A 22,362-nucleotide genomic window follows, 5' to 3' on the forward strand; every position below is an offset into this window, starting at 1 on the left:
CCTGCTGACGAAACTTTATTCTTGGAACTGTAATAAGTTGGATTCTTCTTATGACAGCCGAAGCAGCAGTTTGTTAGTTTTGAAATTTTAATCATTGATCCTGTTAAGGAGCATCCAACCTTGTGCTCATAAAATGATGAAACTGTTGTGTACAACTACAAACTTAATCGATATCCCGCCTCAGCTTTCTTATTAGTTATTTCTGGTAACGGCTTTAAAATTCAACTGGTTTACCTAGAACATTTGAACAGTCCAATGAGCATTAAAGTTGTGCCGGGTTCTTGCAGAGCCCTTCTATTTTCATATAATTCTTAATGTGAAAAATGTCTGAAATCGAGAAGTGCAACACAAAAAAAAAAAGAAAAAAAAAATTTAAACTGAATGTTAAATAAATAATGTATCCATGGAAAAAGGTATATGGCAACACCAAAAAAGCTCTAGACAATCGCTTTAAATACTCCTACTGTAGTCTGCAAATTGCATGTTCGATTGAGTGTTCTAAAAAATGTAAACACGTGCGTTCGATTGACCGGTAGGTAAGAGAACAATTTTTGATTTTCTCCAAAAAAAAGCACCCGTCGTATAACGCTAAGAAAATAGCGCATTTGATAAATTCAACGATAAATCCGGTGAGGTATCAATATCAGAATTTATTCATGTAAGTCCAAAAATATACAGCAAGCGTTAGCCAAAAATATTATTATGGCCAATAAAGGTAGCTCTTGTTTTAAACTCATTAAAAATATTCTTACTTAAAACTAAAAGTTGCCTAGGAGTTTATGAGCTGAATAAACAAGTCTTGGAGTTTATGAGCTGAATAAACATCGAAGCTATTTATATTTTTTCTCAAATTAACACAAAATTGAATGGGATTTTCTGTATTTTTTGTTTTTTTGTTTTATTGAGAGTATTGATTCGAGACCATCGAATCAAGACTCTCAATAAAACAAAAAAACAAAAAATTAAAATGTGACTTATTGAATTTTTTATTGACAAAATACAAGTACAATTGCTTTTTAGAGATTTAGTTATTGTTTTTTAAAAATCTACAATACTTTGGCTATCGTCCATTCGTAGTTTTTTCCTTTGCCGTACTTTCGTTGGTATTTTAGGATTTTCTTCTATTAATATTGGCAAAGATAAGTCTGATTCAAGTCTTATATCACTTTCGGTATTGTTTGGTATCGAAGCGATACTGATAGTATCGACATTGGAACATAAGCGATACCACACGATTCGAGACCGCTCTTCTCGGTATCGACTTATACGATACCGATTATCTGGTGTTTAATTTTGATGGCCATTTATAATAATCGAGGTTTGACCACGCCTATAAAAATAAGAATTCACAGTCTTACTAAAACAAAACAACACTGCTCGAGGGCTTTTAGGAACGTTAATACTATTCCTAATATCCATTCGAAACATGGAATGTAAATGAGTGTTGCATTTCGTTTTTATTATTATTAAATTCCGAAAAATGATCAAACTCTTTAAGTTTTGTATAGAGTAAACGAAGTTCAAAAGGTAACCTTTAAAGATGGCTACGAGTAGATCTTTAAGTTCCTCTTCAGAGGCTCTACCAGGTGCATCAGACAGTGATATGAGTGCAGATGAAGGAGGGCAAGCTAATGATAATCGTATCCAGTCATTGCAGCAAGCTAATAGAGTTTTGAAGATGGAGTTAGAAATGTATAAGCTCCGATGCAAGCAAATGCAAGAAGAAAATAAGACTTTAAGACAAGCTAGTGTCTCTATTGTAAGTTGATTTTTTTTTATTTTTTTTTTTTTTTAATATAAATTTTTATGTTTTCCAATACATAAGATTAAATTTTTTTTTGTCCAAAAATGAAGTGTTATATTTTTTGTTTTATCCTTATGAGTTTTTTTTTCCATAATAGTAGCTTATTTTTTTCTGTAAGATTTGGGAAAGTATTGGGTGGCAACCTAAAATGAGGGGATTTTCTCATCCATCTCAACATGAGTAATTATCTTCACCACCATAAGATACTACTACCATAGCAAATTTCTTTTTAGGAGTTGATTTAAATTAAAGAATGCTAGGGCAATATAGTGATTCAACCGAATATCCCAGAAGTCCACTTAAATGCCTTTTAGCATTTCATACTTGTGACAAATAAATTTTGAGAATTGTTAGATCATTTCTATCTATACTAGCTGCAGATAAATCTGTACCAAGCTTTTAGGTATATTCATTAACAAAGAGAAAACTTTGTTAAATCCAAGCAATTTAAAAAAAGTTTGAATATAGCAACATTTGGGAAACAATTTCAGTTCAAAAATTTTTTTTTCTTCTTTTCATATAATCAACAATTCAAGCCTCTTTCCAGTCTGGATGGGTTTTATTGGAACCTGAAATGTACAACCTGACTCAGCTAGCCTTTAGGAAGGTCTTTATTTTTCAGAGATTTTTGGCAGTTATTTCCTGAAAAGTGACCTCCTAAAAAAGGCTGGATCTGAATGTGAAGTACTTTAAGGCATTTCTTGTTCAAGACACTTCCATCAGGGTCTTGAACAGATGGTTGATAACTCCAAAAATTAGATGGAGTTCGATTGGAGAAATAACTTCCAGGATGAGCTTGCTGTAAGGTGTAGGAACCCAAGGTTCATGAACAACATTTTTGAAGACCTTGGTTTCCTGATGTTGCCACTAGAAGTTTTGGATTCTAGTTGTGGCAAAGTTTAGAGAATCAATTTTACACCATATGCATAGGTGAGAGCTTGAGTGGGATTGCAGGCCAATTAGAATGTTTGCTAACTTCAGGTTCATCATATGATATAACGAAGTTAAGCTTGTCCAGTTGAATGAGGGAGAGAACTTGCTTAACATTTTCATAAGTCTCTGAGGGTTCTTAGCAGCAACAAATAATACACCACTGTCCTCTGCTGTCCAGGATGCTTGAATTTGTTTATTTGATGAACAGAGCTTTAGGTTGACTTCCTGGATGCCCAGGCTGACTTTGAAAACTCCACCAACATCAATTTTAATTTTGATGTCTTCTCATAAGGACCTCTTCCTGGAATTCAGTCAGATTTTTGAAGTTTGCTATAATGAGTGGCTCTGAATCACTACTGCCATTGGTCATGTTCGGTGTTGTCTGGGTGAAGTAGTCCGAGAGTTGTTTGCTGACCTGTCAAAACCTGGCTTGAAAATCTGCTTCAACAAGTTTGGTGGTTGCCACTTGACTGAGAGTTGCTGCCATCTTCTTGATGCCTGGATTTGACAAGCCTGTTTTGACTTGAATTTGAGTAAGGTCCTTGGCTGTAAGTTTTAAGCTGTTGTCAAACAGCTTTCTTGCACTTGAAAGACCTGGTATTCATAATAGAAGAACAAATTGAGTTTTTGGATTAATATAATCAGGCCCGTATTCTATTAAGTTATATGTTGTTAACTGTTCAATGCTAGTCTGTCTGTACATACTTTGAAAAAAGGCTAAACTGGAGTCAGAGGAAGCAGGTAACTACCTTAGGCATGTTGGATTTGAACAGTTCCATGGGAGATGTATTTTTGCCAGTAATCATAGATGATACAATGTGCTGAGTTTGGTCCCATTTATGCATCCCCTCAATGTTCTCTCTCAACTGTGGCTGTGTGCAGTTGTGTGGATGCCCTTTCCCAACAGGAACACCTTTTATCTGCCTGCGCTCTTTGGGGTTATTCTTAAAAATTATACAGTACCTTCATTTTTTTTTTTTTTTTTTTTTACCAAATTAAAAATACGAAGAGTTCAGCTAAATATTTTGAAATTTGTTTATTCGACTAAAATAACTAGTTCTTAAACTGCAACAGTTTGGTTTCTTTCCAATGCCCACTTATATCAGTATTAACGCTGTAAAACTGTAAAGTTTTGTAAAAGCTATCATTTAGCACTTTTTGTGATTAAAGAATTAAGATTTTTCTAAGAATTAAAAAACTAAGATTTTTCAAATGGAATTTTTTTTCTTGGACAAAATAAATTCATTTGACTTTTTGTATGAGAGTGATCCTGTGGGATTGTACTAACTCCCTGCATATTGCATTTCTTCAGGAAAAGCCAAAAAGTTTATACTCAATTCTAACTGACACTATGCCATATTGAAGAATTTTATCTAGTATATTATTATAGACAATTTTTAATGCTGCTTTTTTTATGTTGACTCTCCCTGAATTTTCAATTTAATTTCTCATTTTATTTATTGCAAAACTAAAGGTCAGTGGCTTTATATTATTTGATGAAAAAATAGTTTTGACCTGATTCTCTTTTTTGATTTATCTTGGTACCAAAATGGTGTTTTTTATTATTATGTTATTTTGGTTATACAATATATTCTAAATAAATGATTTTAAAAAATTGTCTTTTTTTTTAATTTTTTAAAAAGCACAGAGATAATTGCTAAAAAATCTAAATAACCTTACATTTTTGAAAGCTACTACAGTTTTTCAAATATTTGTATCCTTTTCAGGCCAAGATAAGAAAGTTGAAAATTGTTATGTATCAAACTTGTTATAAATGTAAAATATTATAAATAAAAAAAGAAAAAAAAAAAAAGAAAAATTGTTCCCAAGGTCTTAAATGGGTGTACCCCCTCCCCATCTCATCCAAATCTTCCTCTCTGCCTCATTTTTGACCTTTAGCACTTTGTCTAGATTTTAAAAACATGCTTTTCTAAACCTAGAAGATAAATACTCTTATACTCAAAAGATTTTGTTTGAGTGCCATGTCATTGAACCTGGCGTCATTGAACCTGGCAGCCCATAGTGGTCTTCATGAGAATATGTTAAAGAGGAAGTTGTTAAAAAGAAAAAATTATAAACATTTGTCTACTTTAAAAATTTAATATCTCAAATTCACAATTCTATTCTCATGCATAATACTGTTGGCTTTCTTAGAAAATTATTTACCAATTTCGTGTTTTCAGTTTATCTTTTTCAGTATTAAATCTTAACAGTCATATTATTAAGAACTTTGTGCTTTTAATTTTGTCATTCATGCTGCATTTGTATCATGTTTATCAGATTCACAGCTCCTTAACTTGATAATAGCTATGCAAATGTTCATATTTTTTTTGGTATACAATTTTTTTAATGATAAAAACTATTCAATGAAATAGGACCTAGAAGTCTTAGATGAAATTAGTTATACTTTTAAAGACTTTTGCACCTCTACCAGTGAGACTTTAAAGTCCAATACAAATCTGTATATTGCCTAAAAATTATTTTTCCTTTTGTATCCCCTTTACTTTCAAGTTAAATTTAAGTCCATGTAAATAGTTTTTTACTTGACAAAGTTTGTCAAATATCAAAAAAAATCTTTGTATGTTTTTTGAAATTTTATTTTTTTGCATTCCATTGTGAATCAAAAAATTACTTAAAATTTGTAGCATATTATATATATCATTATTTATATATAATAATATATTACATATATTATTATTTATATATAATAATATATTACATATATTATTATTTATATATAATAATATATTACATATATTATTATTTATATATAATAATATTTTACATATATTATTATTTATATATAATAATATATTACATATATTATTATTTATATATAATAATATATTACATATATTATTATTTATATATAATAATATATTACATATATTATTATTTATATATAATAATATATTACATATATTATTATTTATATATAATAATATATTACATATATTATTATTTATATATAATAATATATTACATATATTATTATATATAATAATATATTACATATATTATTATTTATATATAATAATATATTACATATATTATTATATATAAATAATAATATATTACATATATTATTATTTATATATAATAATATATGTAATATATTATTAAATATAAATAATAATATATTACATATATTATTATATATAAATAATAATATATTACATATATTAATATATATAATAATATATTACATATATTATTATTTATATATAATAATATATTACATATATTATTATATATAAATAATAATATATTACATATATTATTATTTATATATAATAATATATTACATATATTATTATTTATATTGAAGATTTTATTTTTTGTCTTGACTTAGCAAAATTTGTATAATTTTATAATTTGTATAATTTGTATAATTAATTTGTATTAATAATGTTCTCCAATAAATAAACTTTCCTAATTTTTTTGGATCGGAAAATCTTTTATTAAACATCCAAGTAAAAACTCATTGTAAAAAGATTCAAGATTCAATCTTTCTCTAGAATTTATTTTTTCTTCTTGCTGAAATCTTTAATGTACAATAATAAGCAACTTTAATGAATCATTTTTTTATCTTTTAGCAAGCCAAAGCAGAGCAAGAAGAAGAGTTTATTTCAAACACGCTAATGAAGAAAATTCATACATTAAAAAAAGAAAAGGAAATCCTTGCAATGAATTATGAAGAGGAAGAAGAGTATTTGACAAATGATCTTTCAAAAAAACTTTTTCAGGTGGATAACAGTTAAATTTTTTTATTTCTTGCAAAGTTGAAACTACAAAAAAACCTCAACATGTTTTGATGTTTCTGATTTAATTTTATTATTTTTATAATTAGCATAATAATAAACTTAACTATTTAGCTGCGTAATGAAAAAGTACAACTTGAGCAAACATTGGAACAAGAACAAGAGTTTCAAGTAAACAAACTAATTAGGAGAATAGAGCGGCTTGAAGCTGAAACTATTTCTAAACAGCACCTACTTGAACAGGTTGTTAAAAATTAAATTTAAAGTTAATTAGGCATCGGTATTATTTAGTATATGTTCAATTTTTGACAAATATGATACAAATATTTTAGATCATTTTAAAACTTCTTTAAAAAATGATGTAATAAAAATTATAAGGATTGTTTATGAAGATTCAGAATCCATCTATTACCATTTCTTAAATTACTGTGTGTGTGTGTGTGTGTGTGTGTGTGTGTGTGTGTGTGTGTGTGTGTGTGTGTGTGTGTGTGTGTGTGTGTGTGTGTGTGTGTGTGTGTGTGTGTGTGATGTGCAATCTGCAATGTAAAGCAGGGTTGGTACCCAAAAACCCAAACCCAAAAACCCACCCAAAAACCCACCCAAAAACCCAAGAGCAAAAACCCACCAAAAACCCAACTTACTGGGTTTTTGGTCTCAAGTTTTTCATTTATAACTTTTTCTATCATAAATTAGTTTCCATTTAACACTATAAGTTAGATGCTGCTCAAAAATTGTCCTAATGATAATAAAATAAGGAGTTGAGTATTATATATTTCATAAATGAGACTTTTTTTTTCCCTTGGAACAGCAATATTTAAACTTAAAAATTTAAAACAAAGTCATCAAACAATTTCGTCATCAGCATTTGTGCATCTTGATCTTAAATGTCTGTAAATTCGTACAAGCATTTCAGCTTTCTCTATTCCTAAACGATTTCTAATTTTGCTCTAAATCATGCCAAAGGATGAGAAAAATCTTTCAATGGATCCAGAACTAGCTGGGCAAGTGTGCAAGTGCCGTAAAAACCTTGCAAAATTTGCAGGTAATTTTGAAGACTTAGACTCCTTCATTTCTATAATTTTCCACCAATTTGTTGCTGATGTTGTGCTTTTTACACTATCATTAAATAAATATGTCGGAAAACAATTAGCATCTTTTAGTTTAAATGCATAGTAGCCAGGCATAAATTCAGGATAGATTTCATTCAACCATTCCTCAGCTTCTTCTTCTTGACTTCTATTCAATGTTCTTCCTAAGTAAATATTGAATATATCATCATATAAGTATAATATAACATTATATAAGTAAGGGTATAAGATTAGTAAACCTAAATGGAAATTTTATTTTCTGGAAACTCTATTATTTATTTAAATTTGATCACATTCAATTTTTTAATTTTTTTACAATTTTATAGGTTACCTTCATATTTTGGATCTGTTAAATTAGCCAGAAAATGACATGGAATGATTGCTTTTTTAAACCTCTTTAAAAAATCATCTTTGTACAGAGCCAATTTTTTATCATGTATGAGGCTTTGCCAAATCTCAACTGCTTCAGACAATGTTGTATCATCTGCCTGCAACTACAGCAAACACAATAATTTAGTTTATAATTATTTAAATAAAGTTAATGGTGCCAGAAATATGTAGTTTTAATATATTTACTATATTCAAATTTAATACATCCAGCAAATAACTAAGTAAACTAAATTATAAACCTTATCTAATGCAGCACCAATAATTTTTAGTTGTGCTTGTAAATTAATTGCTTCTCTCTGTATTGACAGATTGTCTATTAATCTTCCGATTGAAGGATCAATGGACTCCATATGCTCACCTCTAATGGCAACATACAGGGAATGATTAGCTATGTATGTCTTTATACAATCTAATTGGGAGTTCCAGCGAGTGTCATTGGGTAGCTGTGGCATTAGTCCACCTTTTTCAATTAACCACCCCTATAGAACAATTGTTTAACAAAATTCAACAAAGAAATGTTAAAAGATAATCTTTGTGCACATTAGTTAGGATCTCTTTTGCCATATTTATTATTTAGGCCTATATCATTTATGCTGTTTTATTTCATAACATTGCATCACAAAATATGATCAGTAAGTCAATAACAATCTAAAATTTGGTACATACATGTGGTTGGTGATGATTACGAAATTATTTATGAACTTCTACAATATTCTTTATTATGGACTTTGAAGAGACATCCTTTTCAACTAAATTTAGAAAATGAGCAACCATGTTATCAGCTTAGGGATTTCAGCTTGCAAAAGCTCTCTCATTTTAGACATTTTATTTTCATTGTCAGTGCATATTGCAAATACCTAAAAATGAAAGTATAAATATATTTATTTTCATTAGTTTTCTCCTCATTAGTTAACTTTACTTAATTCAAACTTTGAATAGACTTATGCAAGATTATTATGAAAATATTCTATTTAATATGCATTTTTCAAATTTTTATTGTAAATAAGTGGTTGTAATTATATATATGTATATATATATATATATATATATATATATATATATATATATATATATATATATATATATATATATATATATATATATATATATATATATATATACACACACACACACACACTTTAAATACAAAAGTTAGCTCACACTTACATCTTTATTGAAGGTTTCTTTTGCAACTTTGATTGCATCCTTAGCAGCCAGAGTACAATAATCTGCTGTTTTTGAATGGCTTCCAGCATCAACTGCAGAAATGAGATAGGGTTTACTTCCATTATGGATACTATGAGCAATTATAGGATCATTACTGACTGTACTCCAACCATCTTGAATTAGGGTAATAGCAGAATCATCAGCAAGATCACTTTTCATTGAACTTATTACTTCTTTATTTACCTTTACTAAGAGTTCTGAAGATATCTGCTTTCTATTTGGTGGTTCATATCCAGGTCTTAGTTTTTTAATCAGTTTGATAAATTCAAGATTTTCAACCACGTTGAATGGTATATTTGCTGAAAAGAAAAACCTTGCGACTTGCAAATCCAGTTCATCCTTCTGATTACTTGTTGTTGTAGCAACAAATTTAGAAATGGATGTTTGTCGTTGCACCTTCAATGGATTTGAATGAAAAATTGAAGAAAAAGAATCATCACTAATAACACTTAAACAAACTTGTTCTTCATCTTCTGATTGGTTAGACATATTTGATGCTGCAGATGTAGATGGCCTTGACTCTAAGACTGATATATTGCTAAATACTTCTGTGGAATCATTTGCACTTCCTTTTTTTATTCTTCTGCATTTGTCTAAATGGCTCTTAACTCTCTCTATTTTTTTAGTTATGCTCTCTTTGCAATAATTACATATTACTCTATTTGGTTGATCACCTAATATGGTCACTTCATTCCACTCATTAGCCTTATTTCTTCCTCCTGAATGATACTTTGGCATGTTGAAGGATATGTAATCTACTTATACTTTATATTTAATTAAAGTTCTAAAATAATATCTATATTCAATATTATCTTAATGTATTAGAAAAAAATGTAATCTAATTACTAACTTAGCTGTTGTATAAGTCAACATACCTGTAAAAATGAAAATAGCTTTTAGATAACTATAAGTTAATCCAACTTTGTCACTAAAGATTTGTATCAAACTAGAAATTTGGTTTTAGCAAAAACCCAAAAAACCAAAAACCCAAAAACCCAGCAAAAACCCAGTTGGGTAGGGTTTTTGCTCAAAAACCCGGGTTTTTGCCAACCCTGGTGTAAAGGGATGGAACAAAGAGTTTATTCCACTTTTTTTTGCTTTTTTTGTAAGGTTGTTTTAAACTGCAAGTTTATAAAAAAATATGGTATTACATAGAGATAGTGATAATAAATGAGATTAAATTGTAATAAAAAAATAATATTATATGTTGCCAGTCTAATGTAAAGTTTAAATACATAAAAATATTTGCATAACATGTATATAAATGACTTATCTTGTATTATGTTCAAAAGTATTTTAATCTTTTTCTATTAGTTACGTAAAGAGAAGGTTGATCTCGAAAATACTTTAGAACAAGAACAAGAAGCTCTTGTTAACAGATTATGGGTGAGAATGGAAAAACTAGAAGCAGAGAAAAGGTTTTCAATATTTTTATGTCATAATTTAATTTTTAAAGTATTTTTGATGGAATTTAAAAAAATGCAAAAAAAAAAAAAAAAACATTTACTTAGGTTGTTACAACAGAAATTAGATCAGCCGATTTCCGAACCTGGATCTCCACGCAAAGATAAGACTTTTAATGTTGATGTTGATAACCTTTCAGATAATGTCAATGCTCTAAGAGATGAAGTTCGAAACTTAAGAGCTCAACTTAGTATTGCTGCAGTGGAGCGTAAGTATATTTTCAAAATTAAAAAAAAAGAGTCACAGCTAAACAGCCTCTATTACTTTAAATCAACAATATTTGGCTTTTTTTTCAATATGCTTTGAAACATTTAGAGTGCCATTTTAACCTGATCCAACCTAGGCCTAATATGGAATAAATGAATTAGGTCCAGTATGGATAAGTTTATAATGGCATTCCTTTCATATTTTCTCCCTTTATTTCTAACTTTCCCTATCTTTATCTCTCCTTCCCTCTTTCTCCTTTCTTCTCTCTCCTTCCCTCTCCTTTCTTCTCCTCTCTTCTTTTCCTCTCTTCCTCCTCCTTTTCCTCCCCCATTTTCTCCCACATATACTCCTTTTTTCTTCCTCATTCTCTTCCTCTTTTTCCACTCATTTGTTAATTTAAAAGTTTCCTTATAGACAGCAAAACTATGTCAAAGTTTGAAGAAGAGGAACATCAGCTAAAAGAAGAGAATGTGAGATTGCAACGTAAGCTGTTGCTGGAGATGGAGAGAAGGGAACAGCTCAGTCGTCAGTTGTCTGAAAGTGAATCAAGTCTTGAAATGGATGAGGAACGGTACAAATTTTTATAAAGTTTATGAATAATGAAGAATGTCAAAGCTAAGAGTTAGAATATGTATTACAGATTAGCATAGATTTTATCTGATACTAATTATTCGTAATTTCTTGTTTTAGCCATTTTAATGAACTGGCCGCTCATGGCGGGCCGAATGCGTTAAGAGATCGGGCCATATCCAGTCCTATTCCGTATCCTGCTCGACCCAAATCACCAGGTATAAGTATATTAACGATTATAATCCCAAATGAGGTCATTGAAAATCACTCTGTTTTTATAAAAAAATTTTGAGGAATTCTTTTTTCAATTCAATATTAGCTGAAAAAATAATGTCGTTTTTCAAGTATATTGTCTTTGAAACTACTTGAAAAACGACGCATATGGCGACAATCTTATGGATTTTGTTTGGTTTAGCAGTTCATTCAACAGTAGGAAGCCATCCTAATACTATTCCTTGTTTTACACCACCTTCTCCGATGATTGGAAATCGAATTCCTGCTACTTCAAATGTTGCTGGGAACTCGCCACCAATTACAGTGAGAATTTCTTGCGTGTTTTAAATTTTCTATCTTCTTACGATTTTCTGAACATCGCTTTATTGAGTTTTAATTTTTAATATCAGAAGGTGCGCCAGTCTCAAAGTCCAAAGTGGATCCCTCAATCTAATGTATATGATCGCTCTTCATCTGTTGCTGCTGCTAGTATAGAGCGCCCTAAAAGCGGCCAGTCAAACGCATCGGTTGGCAAGTGATTTAAGGGCTCGTAATTTTGTGTTTGAGGTCATGTATCGTAAAGTAGCAATCTTTACTCCTGCAGTACATTAGTTGAGATTGTAGTTTTTAAAAACTTCAAAAAAATTCCCATTTCAACTCGTTATGTTTGATTTTTTTTGTTTGGTGTTTTCTGTGATGTTATTTGCGTTCGTTATTCAATCAAGTATACATTTTTAAATGAGGGGCGCGTTAATAATAAAAAGAGCAGGGAAAAAATTTATATTATCTTTTATCTTTCCCAGTTTTTTTGCTGTAAAATCGAAATTCTTAAGCCCACTATTAAATTTTGATATAACGATTTATTGACTTTCATTGATGATAATTTGATCAAAAAATCCAACAATTGAGTTAAGACACTTGATATTCAACAACATTGTATCTCAAGTGCTGCTATCCAAGGTGTCTCATCTGAGATTGGACAACATTATCAATAGCAAAAGAATTTTTCTTCATTTCGTTGAATATGATAAGTTGCAGCATTTCTTTTTATTTCCACAATGCAATATCTCTTTCTATAAATACGCTTTTATCAATTATTCATTTTAAGCGTTGGGGTTTGGTTTTTCCGTAAATATCGAATCAAGTACAAATTATCAATTTTTATAAATGGATTTTTAAGATATTTTCCGTAGTTTATTAAAAAAGAACTTGAAATGCGTTTTAAAAACAGTAAAAGATTTCAGCGTGACAAGTTTCGTTACGTAATTTTTTATTCTTGAAAAATAAGTTAAATGAATTAAAGCGAACAGCAATTTTGCAAAAAGTCGGAAAGCTTTTAACTTCAATTATAATTCCTTGGGATGGAATAATAATTGAAATTGAGAGCTTCCTATACAGTTGGTGTTATTTGATATCGAAATGTTTTTAAAATGCCGTTTTTCTGGATGCAGAGGAAACTGAAACGTATTGAAAATAAATACCGAGTTTTCAGATTTTCGAACAATCATGAGAGAAATTTCTGTACCATTTAAAGTCCACGAAGTTTTCCGAACAAAAAGACGTTGTCTGTGAAAGAAAATTTACAGAAATTTTTTTCAAAAATAATTATTAGCAGTAAACATATTATTTGTATCTCAAGCCCCTCTTCCCTAAACAAGACCCACTGAAGTTGGCATTTTCTTTCAAAAGAAATGAAAAGTTAGAATTTTGTTAACCTTCGAATGTCTACGTGAGGGTAATTACGAGAACGTTTAAGTTGTAGGGTAATTAGGGGACGCCCCAAGAACCCTCAAAATTTCGTTGAAATTTCTTTCATGCTCAAGCAACATAATGGAATTTTACAAAACCAATAAAATATTTCAAATTACTCACGGATGAGAGCTCGCAAAAAAATTCAAATGAACATTTCAAAATAAGTATATTTTTTTAAAACAAAACGGCATTTTCTTTTGAAATTTAATGACCGCTTTAGTTTTTATGTTGGTGATCAGAGATTAAAGAATTTTTCCTGAAATCAAATCAGGCCAATAGCGTTGCACTTCTTGAAAAAATGCGTTCCGTGTGCAAAATTTATGAATTAGGGGTTATAACCTCCGCAAATCAATTAACAAATTTCATTAAGCAGTTTCACCTTGCGTTACTTATATTAGGTAATGTTTTAAAAGTAACATAGATAAATATAGCATGTTCTTGATAAAATTGCTATGCAATAGTTTAAAGAAGCATGTTGGGGTTTTTTGTTTTTGCAACTTTGCATGAAATAATAAAATAATTTAACTGTTCTCCACCTGAAAAAAGTTTTTTTGAAAGATCGAAACAAAACATTTTTAAAACTTTTTTTTAAGTAACGTTTAGTGAGCTTTAATTTAAGGTTGTTCACGGAAGCAAAAGTTGAATTTTCGATAAAAAAAAAAGTTTTCGAAACTCTATTTTTGTTTCGGTAAGTTCGAAATAATTTCAAACTAATTAATTTTGCATCGAAACGATTTTTTCATTTCGAAATTGTCAAACTTGCTTCGAAATATTTTTGCGATTTCGAAATTCTGAAAATATTACCGAAACATTTTTTCACTTTCGAATTTGTCAAACTTGCTTCGAAATATTACAGGGGTTAGAACCCTCAGGATAAGATAGGGAGTTGATATTTTGTGACGTTTTGTGGAAAAGGGAGGAGGGGGATGTGAAAAGTTTTTTGCGTGACATAATTTGCGAATGACCCCTTACATCTTTAAGGTGAAATGTTTCATATTAATTATTAGCCCTCTCAAAGTGAATAAAACCTACCTACAGCAAAAGCTATTTAAGTTTTTTTGTTAACAATTTAAATTGTAAATTTTGAACATAGAATTTTATAAATTTTTATTATTGAAATTTTTACTTATTAATTATTGAATAAGAAAAATTTGAACTTCTAGTTCAAAATTAAATTCAAAACTAAAATGTGGTTAAACTATAGTTTAAACTAGTGTTGTTACGACTATTAAAGAATCAATGATATATTATATATACTAGATGTCTAACTTCGATCCGAAAAGTGAAGCCGTGGAAGCCATTATTAATTCGGGCAAAAACGTATATATAAAAATGTATTTTTAACTTTTATTTCGCACGTCGGACATAGCTTTTGCCCTTATTACAAATGGCGGATTCAATTTGTAAACATAAAAAGCGGCTTCACTTTTCGTCCAATAAAATCCCGCAAGTTAGACATCTAGTATATATAGTATATCATTGTAAAGAATTCGACTGTCGACTAAATCGACCAATATATTTTCAAAAGTCGAACAAAGTCGACTTTTGAACTTATATTAAAATTTTTGAAATTATATTTTGAACGACTAGCACTTTTTTGAAATCGACTAAGTCGACTAAAAGTCGATTTAGTCGAGTTGTGAAAGGGTGGTGGTGGTGGTGGGGGGGGGGGGGAATTGATAAAAGAAATAAAGTAATTTATGTTTGTTTTATATATTTTAAAATTATATAACTTAGATATTAATGAAACAAAACAATATAAACGCCACGCAGGATAAATTTTGCTAGGTCCCAATGATTTAATATTGTGAAAAAAGTCCCTGTGATTTCTTGATAAATATAAAATTCTAAAATAGTGAAATAAAAGTAAATATAAGTTTTAAAGTATACTACTTAGATATGCAGGGTCTCACAATTTAATTATCCTTAGAGCCCTAGTTAAAGAACGGAACGGATCGGCACTGTATATCGGATCGGCATTGTATGCAAATATTTTTAATAATCGCATGCAAAGACTGCAAAAAAAAAAAAAAAAAAAGCAACACATAACTATAAAGTTTTTTAAGTATGATAATTATTGTCATATGTTATAAAGTTGTTTAATAATGCAGGGCCGTCAAGAAAAGTCTTCAGACCATAAAAAGGTAGATCTCAAAAAGTATGCGAAAAAAACCTTTTTTAGCGAGCCCTCATTAAATGATCAGTCGTAAAGCTAGAAATACGGAAGCTAACTAACAATATTTTGGATTTAAATTAAGTGGAATATCGAAAAAAGAAATTTGTAATTTTGATTATTTATTATTTATAAAAATGCTAAAGAAATGAAAAAATATTTTAATATAGTAAAAATAGAGAAAACGTATACAAAAATAGCGTAAGATAAAAATAATATTATTTGTACTAACACACACCCAATGAATCTTTCCCAGCCTCTTTTCAGACCAAGATATTTGTATATTATTTTTAGATACTATGTTAGAACTAAGATTCGCCAAGTTACTTACTGTTAACATTACGCATTGCTAACGCGGAATTTAATTATAGTTACTATACATAATTACCGGAAGACGTTTTGAAGCTACTTTCAGTATATTATAAGTTTCTCTTGAGTTACTTTTAGTTGTTCTCAAGTTACCGCAGATACCGGTACCGGTAACTAAAAGTAATTTTTTTGGAAGTTGCTGAAATCCCCGAACCCTTAATAGAACTTCAAGAGAGTAAACAAAAAACTTAGTGCCGGATTAGGAGATTGTTGGGATGGAGGGAGATACTATATTTGAATTTTTAACTTAATATGAAATTAATTTTGACTTTCGACTAGTCGACTTTTAGTCGATTTAGTCGAAAGTCAAAATTAGTCGACTTTGAAAAATCGTAGTTTAAACTTTAGATTTAGAATTTACGGAAAAGTTCGTGCGCTTTCCTAAAAGATAAATCACGATATTTAAAAGTTATAATATGCAATTCCCTAGACGATAATTCGTCTGACTTTTTTTCCCCGTGAACTTTGGGAAGTGAGATGAGAAAACTCTCAGGTTTAAGGACGGGGGTAATAAACTTTTTAAAAATCAATTATTAAAAATCAACTATTTTCAACCAATTATTAACCATTTTGCCAAATTTAAATAAACGTCGAATATATTTTATAAACCTGTATTTTGTACTTTCAAATTAATGTTTTTCACAGCCTGTTGGTTGGCAAACAAAACAACCTATGCGATTGTGAGAGCTATAAAAGCTTCTTTTTGGTAAATTTGATAAAAAATAAATCATAAATTATTTTAAAAGCTCTAAATTATCCTTTTCGTTTGTCATATTGCTTCTGAATAGCACTGATAATTTCATTAACTACATTTTGGCACAACCTTTAGTTAACCCCCCGAAACTTTACGATATTTCAATAAGATCAAAGAAAAGCCCCAGGAACATATTTGTTCTGGTAGATGATAAATTGCATTAGCGCAAAAACCAAAGTTTTCTCGTCTGACTTCCCAAAGTTCACGGGGAAAAAAAGTCAGACGAATTATCGTCTAGCAATTCCCTTAAGGCCTCTAACGCACGCATATGAAATAATTGTTGCAACGTAAACGGCTAATTACTCTCTAGTGGTTAAAAATGTAAATAAAGTTATAATAACCTCCTTAATCGCTCGATAACCTAAGTGAAGTAACATGTGTCACAAGTTTACTAATAGCATAAGTAACTAATTTATTAATATTTGTTATATGCGTACGAGTAAAAAAACTACTTGCTTTTTAGTTTGAATAAACATGTCAAAAACAAATAAGTCTGTTATTATTAGTAAGAAAGGAATAAGAAAACGAAGCTTCGTTTGGACATATTTCGAAATAGACCAAAAGAATCAAACAAAATGCAGCATATGTTATAAGATTCTACCTTACAACAGTTCGGCAAGTTCAATGCAATCCCATTTATCAATTGATCATTGCATTAATTCAAAAATATCTAAAAAATCAACAATTTTACTCAACGATGACGATATATCCGATATTGAGAGCGGTAATGAGTATGGTTTTGAAGAGACTGGTCATAAAAAATTAAATAAGTTATTGGTGAACTTTATCGTTGGTACTGATCAGCCGATTTCGATAGTACGTCATCCAGATTTTGTAAATTTAGTTAGTGAGTTAAACATAAGCTACAAAATGCCATGCATAAATACGGTGAGCAAGAAATTAATTCCATCAATTACGGACAATCTAAAATCAATTTTAATGCTAGAATTGAAGGGATGCCAATTCATTACAATTACTTGTGATGGTTGGTCATCATTGAGTAAAAACAGCTACCTTGGTGTGACTTGTCATTTTATTGACAAAAATATGATTCTGGTTGACCGAAACCTGGATCTTAGGTTTATGTCTGAAATGAAAACAGCTGAATATTTATTTAGTACGTTAAACGAAATCTTCAGTGAATGGTCAATCAGTAATAAGATTTTTGCACTGGTTACTGACTCAGGTGCAAACATTTTCTCTGCAGTAAATAAATTTGATGATAATGTTCTTAAGATTCCATGTGCTGGTCACCGTTTGAATCTTGTGATTAACGATCTTCTGAACACGAGAGATATAAAAGTAAAAAAACTAAAAAATGGGTCAAAGCGTTACGAAGTAAAAGATTACGACGGTAATGGAAAATTAATTAATAAAGAAATTACGGAAAGTGAAGTTAAAGAAATTGAAAAAGCTAACGAAGGCAAATTGGAAATCGCCAAGGTAATTTCATCCTGCAGGCACATTGTTGGTTTATTTAAGCATTCGGAGATGTTACAAAAAAAGTTAAGAGAAATTCAAGAAACACTTCGATATGAAACTAAAATAAAGTTAGTACAGGATATAGCTATTCGCTGGAATAGCCAATTCGATATGATTGAATCTATATTAACTAATAAAACTGCGTTGGATATGATAAGCATCGAATACCAAAATATAAAAGACTCTCTTCCCACTGCTAATGAATTTAAGGTGCTGGAGGATTTATGTGATTTGTTACACCCAATTAAAGAGCTAACAAAACTTTTTAGCGGAAAGAAATATGTTACAGTAACATTTCTGTTTCCAACATTGTATTCTCTACTAAATGGAATACTTGAATCGCAACCCATTTTTACAGAACTAGTTAAGACTTTTCAAAAGGAATTGTTAAGGTCTCTAAAAGGGCGTTTTAAATACATTTTTGCTAATGACTTTTTCTTAGCAGCTACTTTTCTTGATTTCAAGTTTCGTAAATTTGATTTTATCAAAAGTGATGTCGATAGACATGAATGCATTACAAAGGCAAAAATGTTTATAAAAACATTTTATGAAATGCATCTAAAAGAATCCGAAGAAATTGATATAACAATTGAAACAAATTGTTTAAATAACACTTTAAACTCATCAAACAGCTCAACTGACAATACCATAAAAACATTTCAGCAATCGTCAACGCCACCGTTTGCAAATACTAATACTTTAGTTAACAACAAAAGACGAAAGCCAATTAACTTAATTGAACTAGTAACAGATAAATCATGTTTTAATTTAATTGAAAACAATGATAAACTTGAAAAAGAAATAAACGATTACAGTCTGCAATACTTTCAGAGCTACGAAAATAGTGCCATCGAATTTTTCCAAGCAAATCAAAAATTGTTTCCGATTTTGACACAAATTGCACGGGTAATATTTTCAGTTCCAGCGACATCGGTGCCATCAGAATGCTTATTTAGTTCAACCGGTTTAATAGATACGGAGCTGCGGAACCGGCTTGCGCCGAGCTTATTGAAGCAGTTAGTTTTTATTAAAGAAAACAAATAATAAAAAACATTTCTTTATCAAATAATGTTTTGTTAAAAGAGTTCGAATTGAACTTCTTAGTAATTTAAAACACTTGTATTCTTTTTTGTTTATCTGATGAAATTTTTTACAGACAGCTTAATTAATGACAAGTTGTTTTCTTTCCAGTCTTTATTTTCTTTTCCAGTCTGGAAAAAACACCAGTATTCAATCATTGCGCTAGTAGGTGTCACTTGGTGGGGTGGAAATAAAATTTTTGCGAAGTAAAAAATAAGGTTCTTGTTTTTTGAAAACACGTGTTTTACAACACATTTTTGGCCATTATGGATGGTAAAATTTAAAAAAAAAAAAAAAATAGCTGTTTTTTATTTTATTTTAATCAAAATAATCAAAATTAATAAATAATCAAAATTATAATTTTTTCTTTTTGATGACAATAAATATAAATTTATTGTCATCAAAAAGAAAAAATCATAATTTTGATTATTTAAAAAAAAAAAACTCGTTTTCAGTTGTGTGCTACCTTATATTTACCAAAATAGTATTATTTTGTCATATATATATATATATATATATATATATATATATATATATATATATATATATATATATATATATATATATAATATATATAATATATATTTTGCCAATATATACATATTATATATAATAAAAGGTCTACCTGCCGAAACACCCCGTGGTAAATTATTTAGGCACCCGGTTATTTTAATATTAAAATATAAGGTATTAAAATTACTTTTTGGAATAATTTTAAATTTACAAAATTATTTTTCTTTGTTCTTGAAATTAAATAAACTTTTCGAAATCTAATTTTGTTTTCGAAATTAATTTTGCTTATCATATATTTGGTTTTTTTCGAAATTATTTTCACATTTCGAAATTCTGTTTTTTCTTTCGAAATTAGTTTCACTTTTCGAAATTCTGTTTTTTCTTTCGAAATTAATTTCACTTTTCGAAATACACTTTTTTTTTTCGAAGTTAATTTCACATTTCGAAATTCTGTTTTTTCTTTCGAAATTAATTTCACTTTTCGAAGTGCAATTTTTTATTTCGAAATTAATTTCACATTTCGAAATTCCTTTTTTATTTCCGAAATTAATTTGGCTAGTTCGATTATTTTCATAAGTTTTTATAGATTTCGAAAAAAAAGAAGTATTTCGGTACCGTTTTAATCGAAAATTTTCGAAATTTACAATTTCGATAATGAAACCTACTTTAATTAACAAAATAAAAAAAATTTGCTATGGAATTTTATAAATTTTTATGTAAAAAATACAAGAGCAATATTTAAGTATTAAATTGGTTTTACTAAAACTTGCAATTTTTTATTTTTTTTAAATTTATGTTAAAAAAATTGAATTTACTCAAAAAAACGATAAGTTAATATTTAACTTAGCCTCCTTTTTGCTTTTTTGCATAATAGAATGAGACGAGGCATGGATTCAATCTCATGCAACTATCTTTTGACAATACATCTGTTCACAGTTCCGATAAAAAATGCGCACGCAGAAATGAAAGTAAAAGTGTAAACAAATGTTCTTATAATAGTGATTTCATAGAGATTTAATGAGATTTACTAAACAATGGTACTGAACCAATGAATTTGGATTTTTGAATCTTATCTTCATTTGCTGAGAAAGCCTAAAGCAATATAGTTTTACAAAAGGCATGATTTTAATCAAACAATCCCAGAAAACAGCATATTGAAATAAAAAAAATCAGGAAATAGAAATATATATTCCTCAAATTATTACTGCAAAATAAAGTGAGCTTAAATTGGACCTCAAAGCAGCAGGCCTCTACAAGAATCTCTAAATATGTGAGCATTGATTGAAATCTGGAAATTTCTTTAGATTACAAAACGTAGCATTCTTTTAACTTAAATATAGAATAATTTTCTTCATTTTTTCTTCGTTACATTTCACATTAACCTTCATACCTAACGTTTTATAAGACATGTCGAGGCAGTTATAGCACTGTACATTGCTCAAACCATGAGAGTTAACAATTTTTTTGCTTGTTTCTTTATTTGCGATTGATATTTCTTGGAAAAAGATACATCTTTTTCTTCATATGGTCTGACTACTTTTTGTGTATAAACGTCACTTTTTACTTACGTGGCCTCGTGAAAATTCGTTTTTCTTCAGCATGAAAGTTTATACATATATGAAGTATGCAATACGAAAATTCATTTTTCTTCCCTCCAAACAGTTGTTTCTTCATAAATATTTGGCATTAGGCGCTCATTTCAACAAATGTTTTTTTGTAATGAGCTAAAGATTTTTAAACTTTTTTATAAGTTAAAATATCATTTTAATTCATCAATTTAAAACAGTTTGAAATTTTCTACAACGAAAAGAAAAGAAAAAAAAAATTTCTTTGTAGCATCTAAAGAAATTTTGGTTATTTTCCAAGCGTGCTTTAAATAATTTATGAATCAAACACAGAAGATTAGGTAAACAGGTAAACAAACACAAAAGATTAAGTAAACAAACTAAAGAAAGATGTATTTTTTTTTTAATTACTCTAAACAATTTTCACAAATAAAAGCAGGAGTACCATCTGTACATTCTTCATGAGCCCACAATTTACAGTCTTAGTCTTAGTGCAACCAATTTAGACTTTGGTTCTCCTTTTTTCTCTTTCTTTTGTTCTGCCAGGTCAATAGCCAGTTTTTCTGGTGTATCGGTCAAAATACGTGTTTTGCCCTGTTTTCTCCCGCGTTTACTCTGGCTGTGTGGTCCGGCTTTAGGAAGTGGCCGTACCACATAGGGCGAGGCTATAGCTAGAAACTTGAAATATAAGAATGGAACAACTTAGTTGGATTGCAATCCAAAAGATTGGGTTGCAAAAGTTTTAAATAGTGGTATTAATAAAAATTAGGCCGTAGGCCTAACAATGTTTTATTTGGCCTATTTACCTATTTACTATCTCTGCGAGAAAAAAAACATTACTCTACACCAAACAATTTAGTTGCTTTAATGCAAATACATAAACAAAAATATTTTCGGCCATATTCAAATGTTTTACCAAAGGGGTAAGATGATACAGTGTATCAATTTGCCCCAAGTAGTCTGCATCAACGTGCCCCTTTAGACCGCTTTGCATTAAATTCGTGTTAAATTTAAACA

At 29.3% G+C, this 22,362-nt stretch overlaps 2 protein-coding genes and 1 pseudogene across 4 annotated transcripts; 2 read left to right on the top strand and 1 right to left on the bottom strand.

The window, feature by feature from the left end:
• The first annotated feature begins 1,342 nt into the window (after positions 1-1,342).
• LOC145188914 (coiled-coil domain-containing protein 6-like) lies at positions 1,343-12,317 on the top strand. Of its 2 annotated transcripts, none has more exons than XM_080065424.2 (9): positions 1,343-1,759; positions 6,334-6,483; positions 6,613-6,741; positions 10,518-10,621; positions 10,715-10,875; positions 11,289-11,445; positions 11,565-11,662; positions 11,863-11,981; positions 12,068-12,317. In XM_080065424.2, exons 1-9 carry the CDS (start codon positions 1,541-1,543, stop codon positions 12,194-12,196), a joined length of 1,266 nt encoding a protein of 421 aa, XP_079921550.2. In that variant the 5' UTR covers positions 1,343-1,540; the 3' UTR covers positions 12,197-12,317. The 2 variants fall into 2 exon arrangements, with proteins under 2 accessions (XP_079921550.2, XP_079921549.2); XM_080065423.2 differs by having other exon boundaries at positions 1,344-1,759; positions 11,860-11,981.
• LOC149889128 (uncharacterized) lies at positions 7,293-10,232 on the bottom strand (annotated as a pseudogene). Its single transcript, XR_016452464.1, has 5 exons — positions 9,144-10,232; positions 8,643-8,833; positions 8,216-8,455; positions 7,918-8,080; positions 7,293-7,750 (listed from the first exon to the last, which is right to left on the bottom strand). The product of XR_016452464.1 is annotated as an uncharacterized LOC149889128 (transcript).
• Positions 12,318-17,179: 4,862 nt separating the features above from the next.
• Positions 17,180-19,352, top strand: LOC145190614 (E3 SUMO-protein ligase ZBED1-like). The gene is made up of 2 exons (XM_080067498.2): positions 17,180-18,931; positions 19,344-19,352. Exons 1-2 carry the CDS (start codon positions 17,180-17,182, stop codon positions 19,350-19,352), a joined length of 1,761 nt encoding a protein of 586 aa, XP_079923624.2.
• Positions 19,353-22,362: the final 3,010 nt, after the last annotated feature.

The sequence above is a fragment of the Hydra viridissima genome, unplaced genomic scaffold, assembly GCF_058129835.1.
Source record: "Hydra viridissima isolate aposymbiotic clone 2 unplaced genomic scaffold, HvirCarnegie_v1 scaffold_5, whole genome shotgun sequence".
In the NCBI taxonomy this organism is placed as follows: Eukaryota; Metazoa; Cnidaria; class Hydrozoa; order Anthoathecata; family Hydridae; genus Hydra; species Hydra viridissima.

Coding starts and splice junctions, on each gene's coding strand:
- LOC145188914 (XM_080065423.2), top strand. CDS start 1,541: ATGGCTACGAGTAGATCTTTAAGTTCCTCTTCAGAGGCTCTACCAGGT. Junction 10,876..11,288: donor TAGTATTGCTGCAGTGGAGC/GTAAGTATATTT, acceptor GTTTCCTTATAG/ACAGCAAAACTATGTCAAAG. Junction 11,446..11,564: donor CTTGAAATGGATGAGGAACG/GTACAAATTTTT, acceptor TTCTTGTTTTAG/CCATTTTAATGAACTGGCCG.
- LOC145190614 (XM_080067498.2), top strand. CDS start 17,180: ATGTCAAAAACAAATAAGTCTGTTATTATTAGTAAGAAAGGAATAAGA.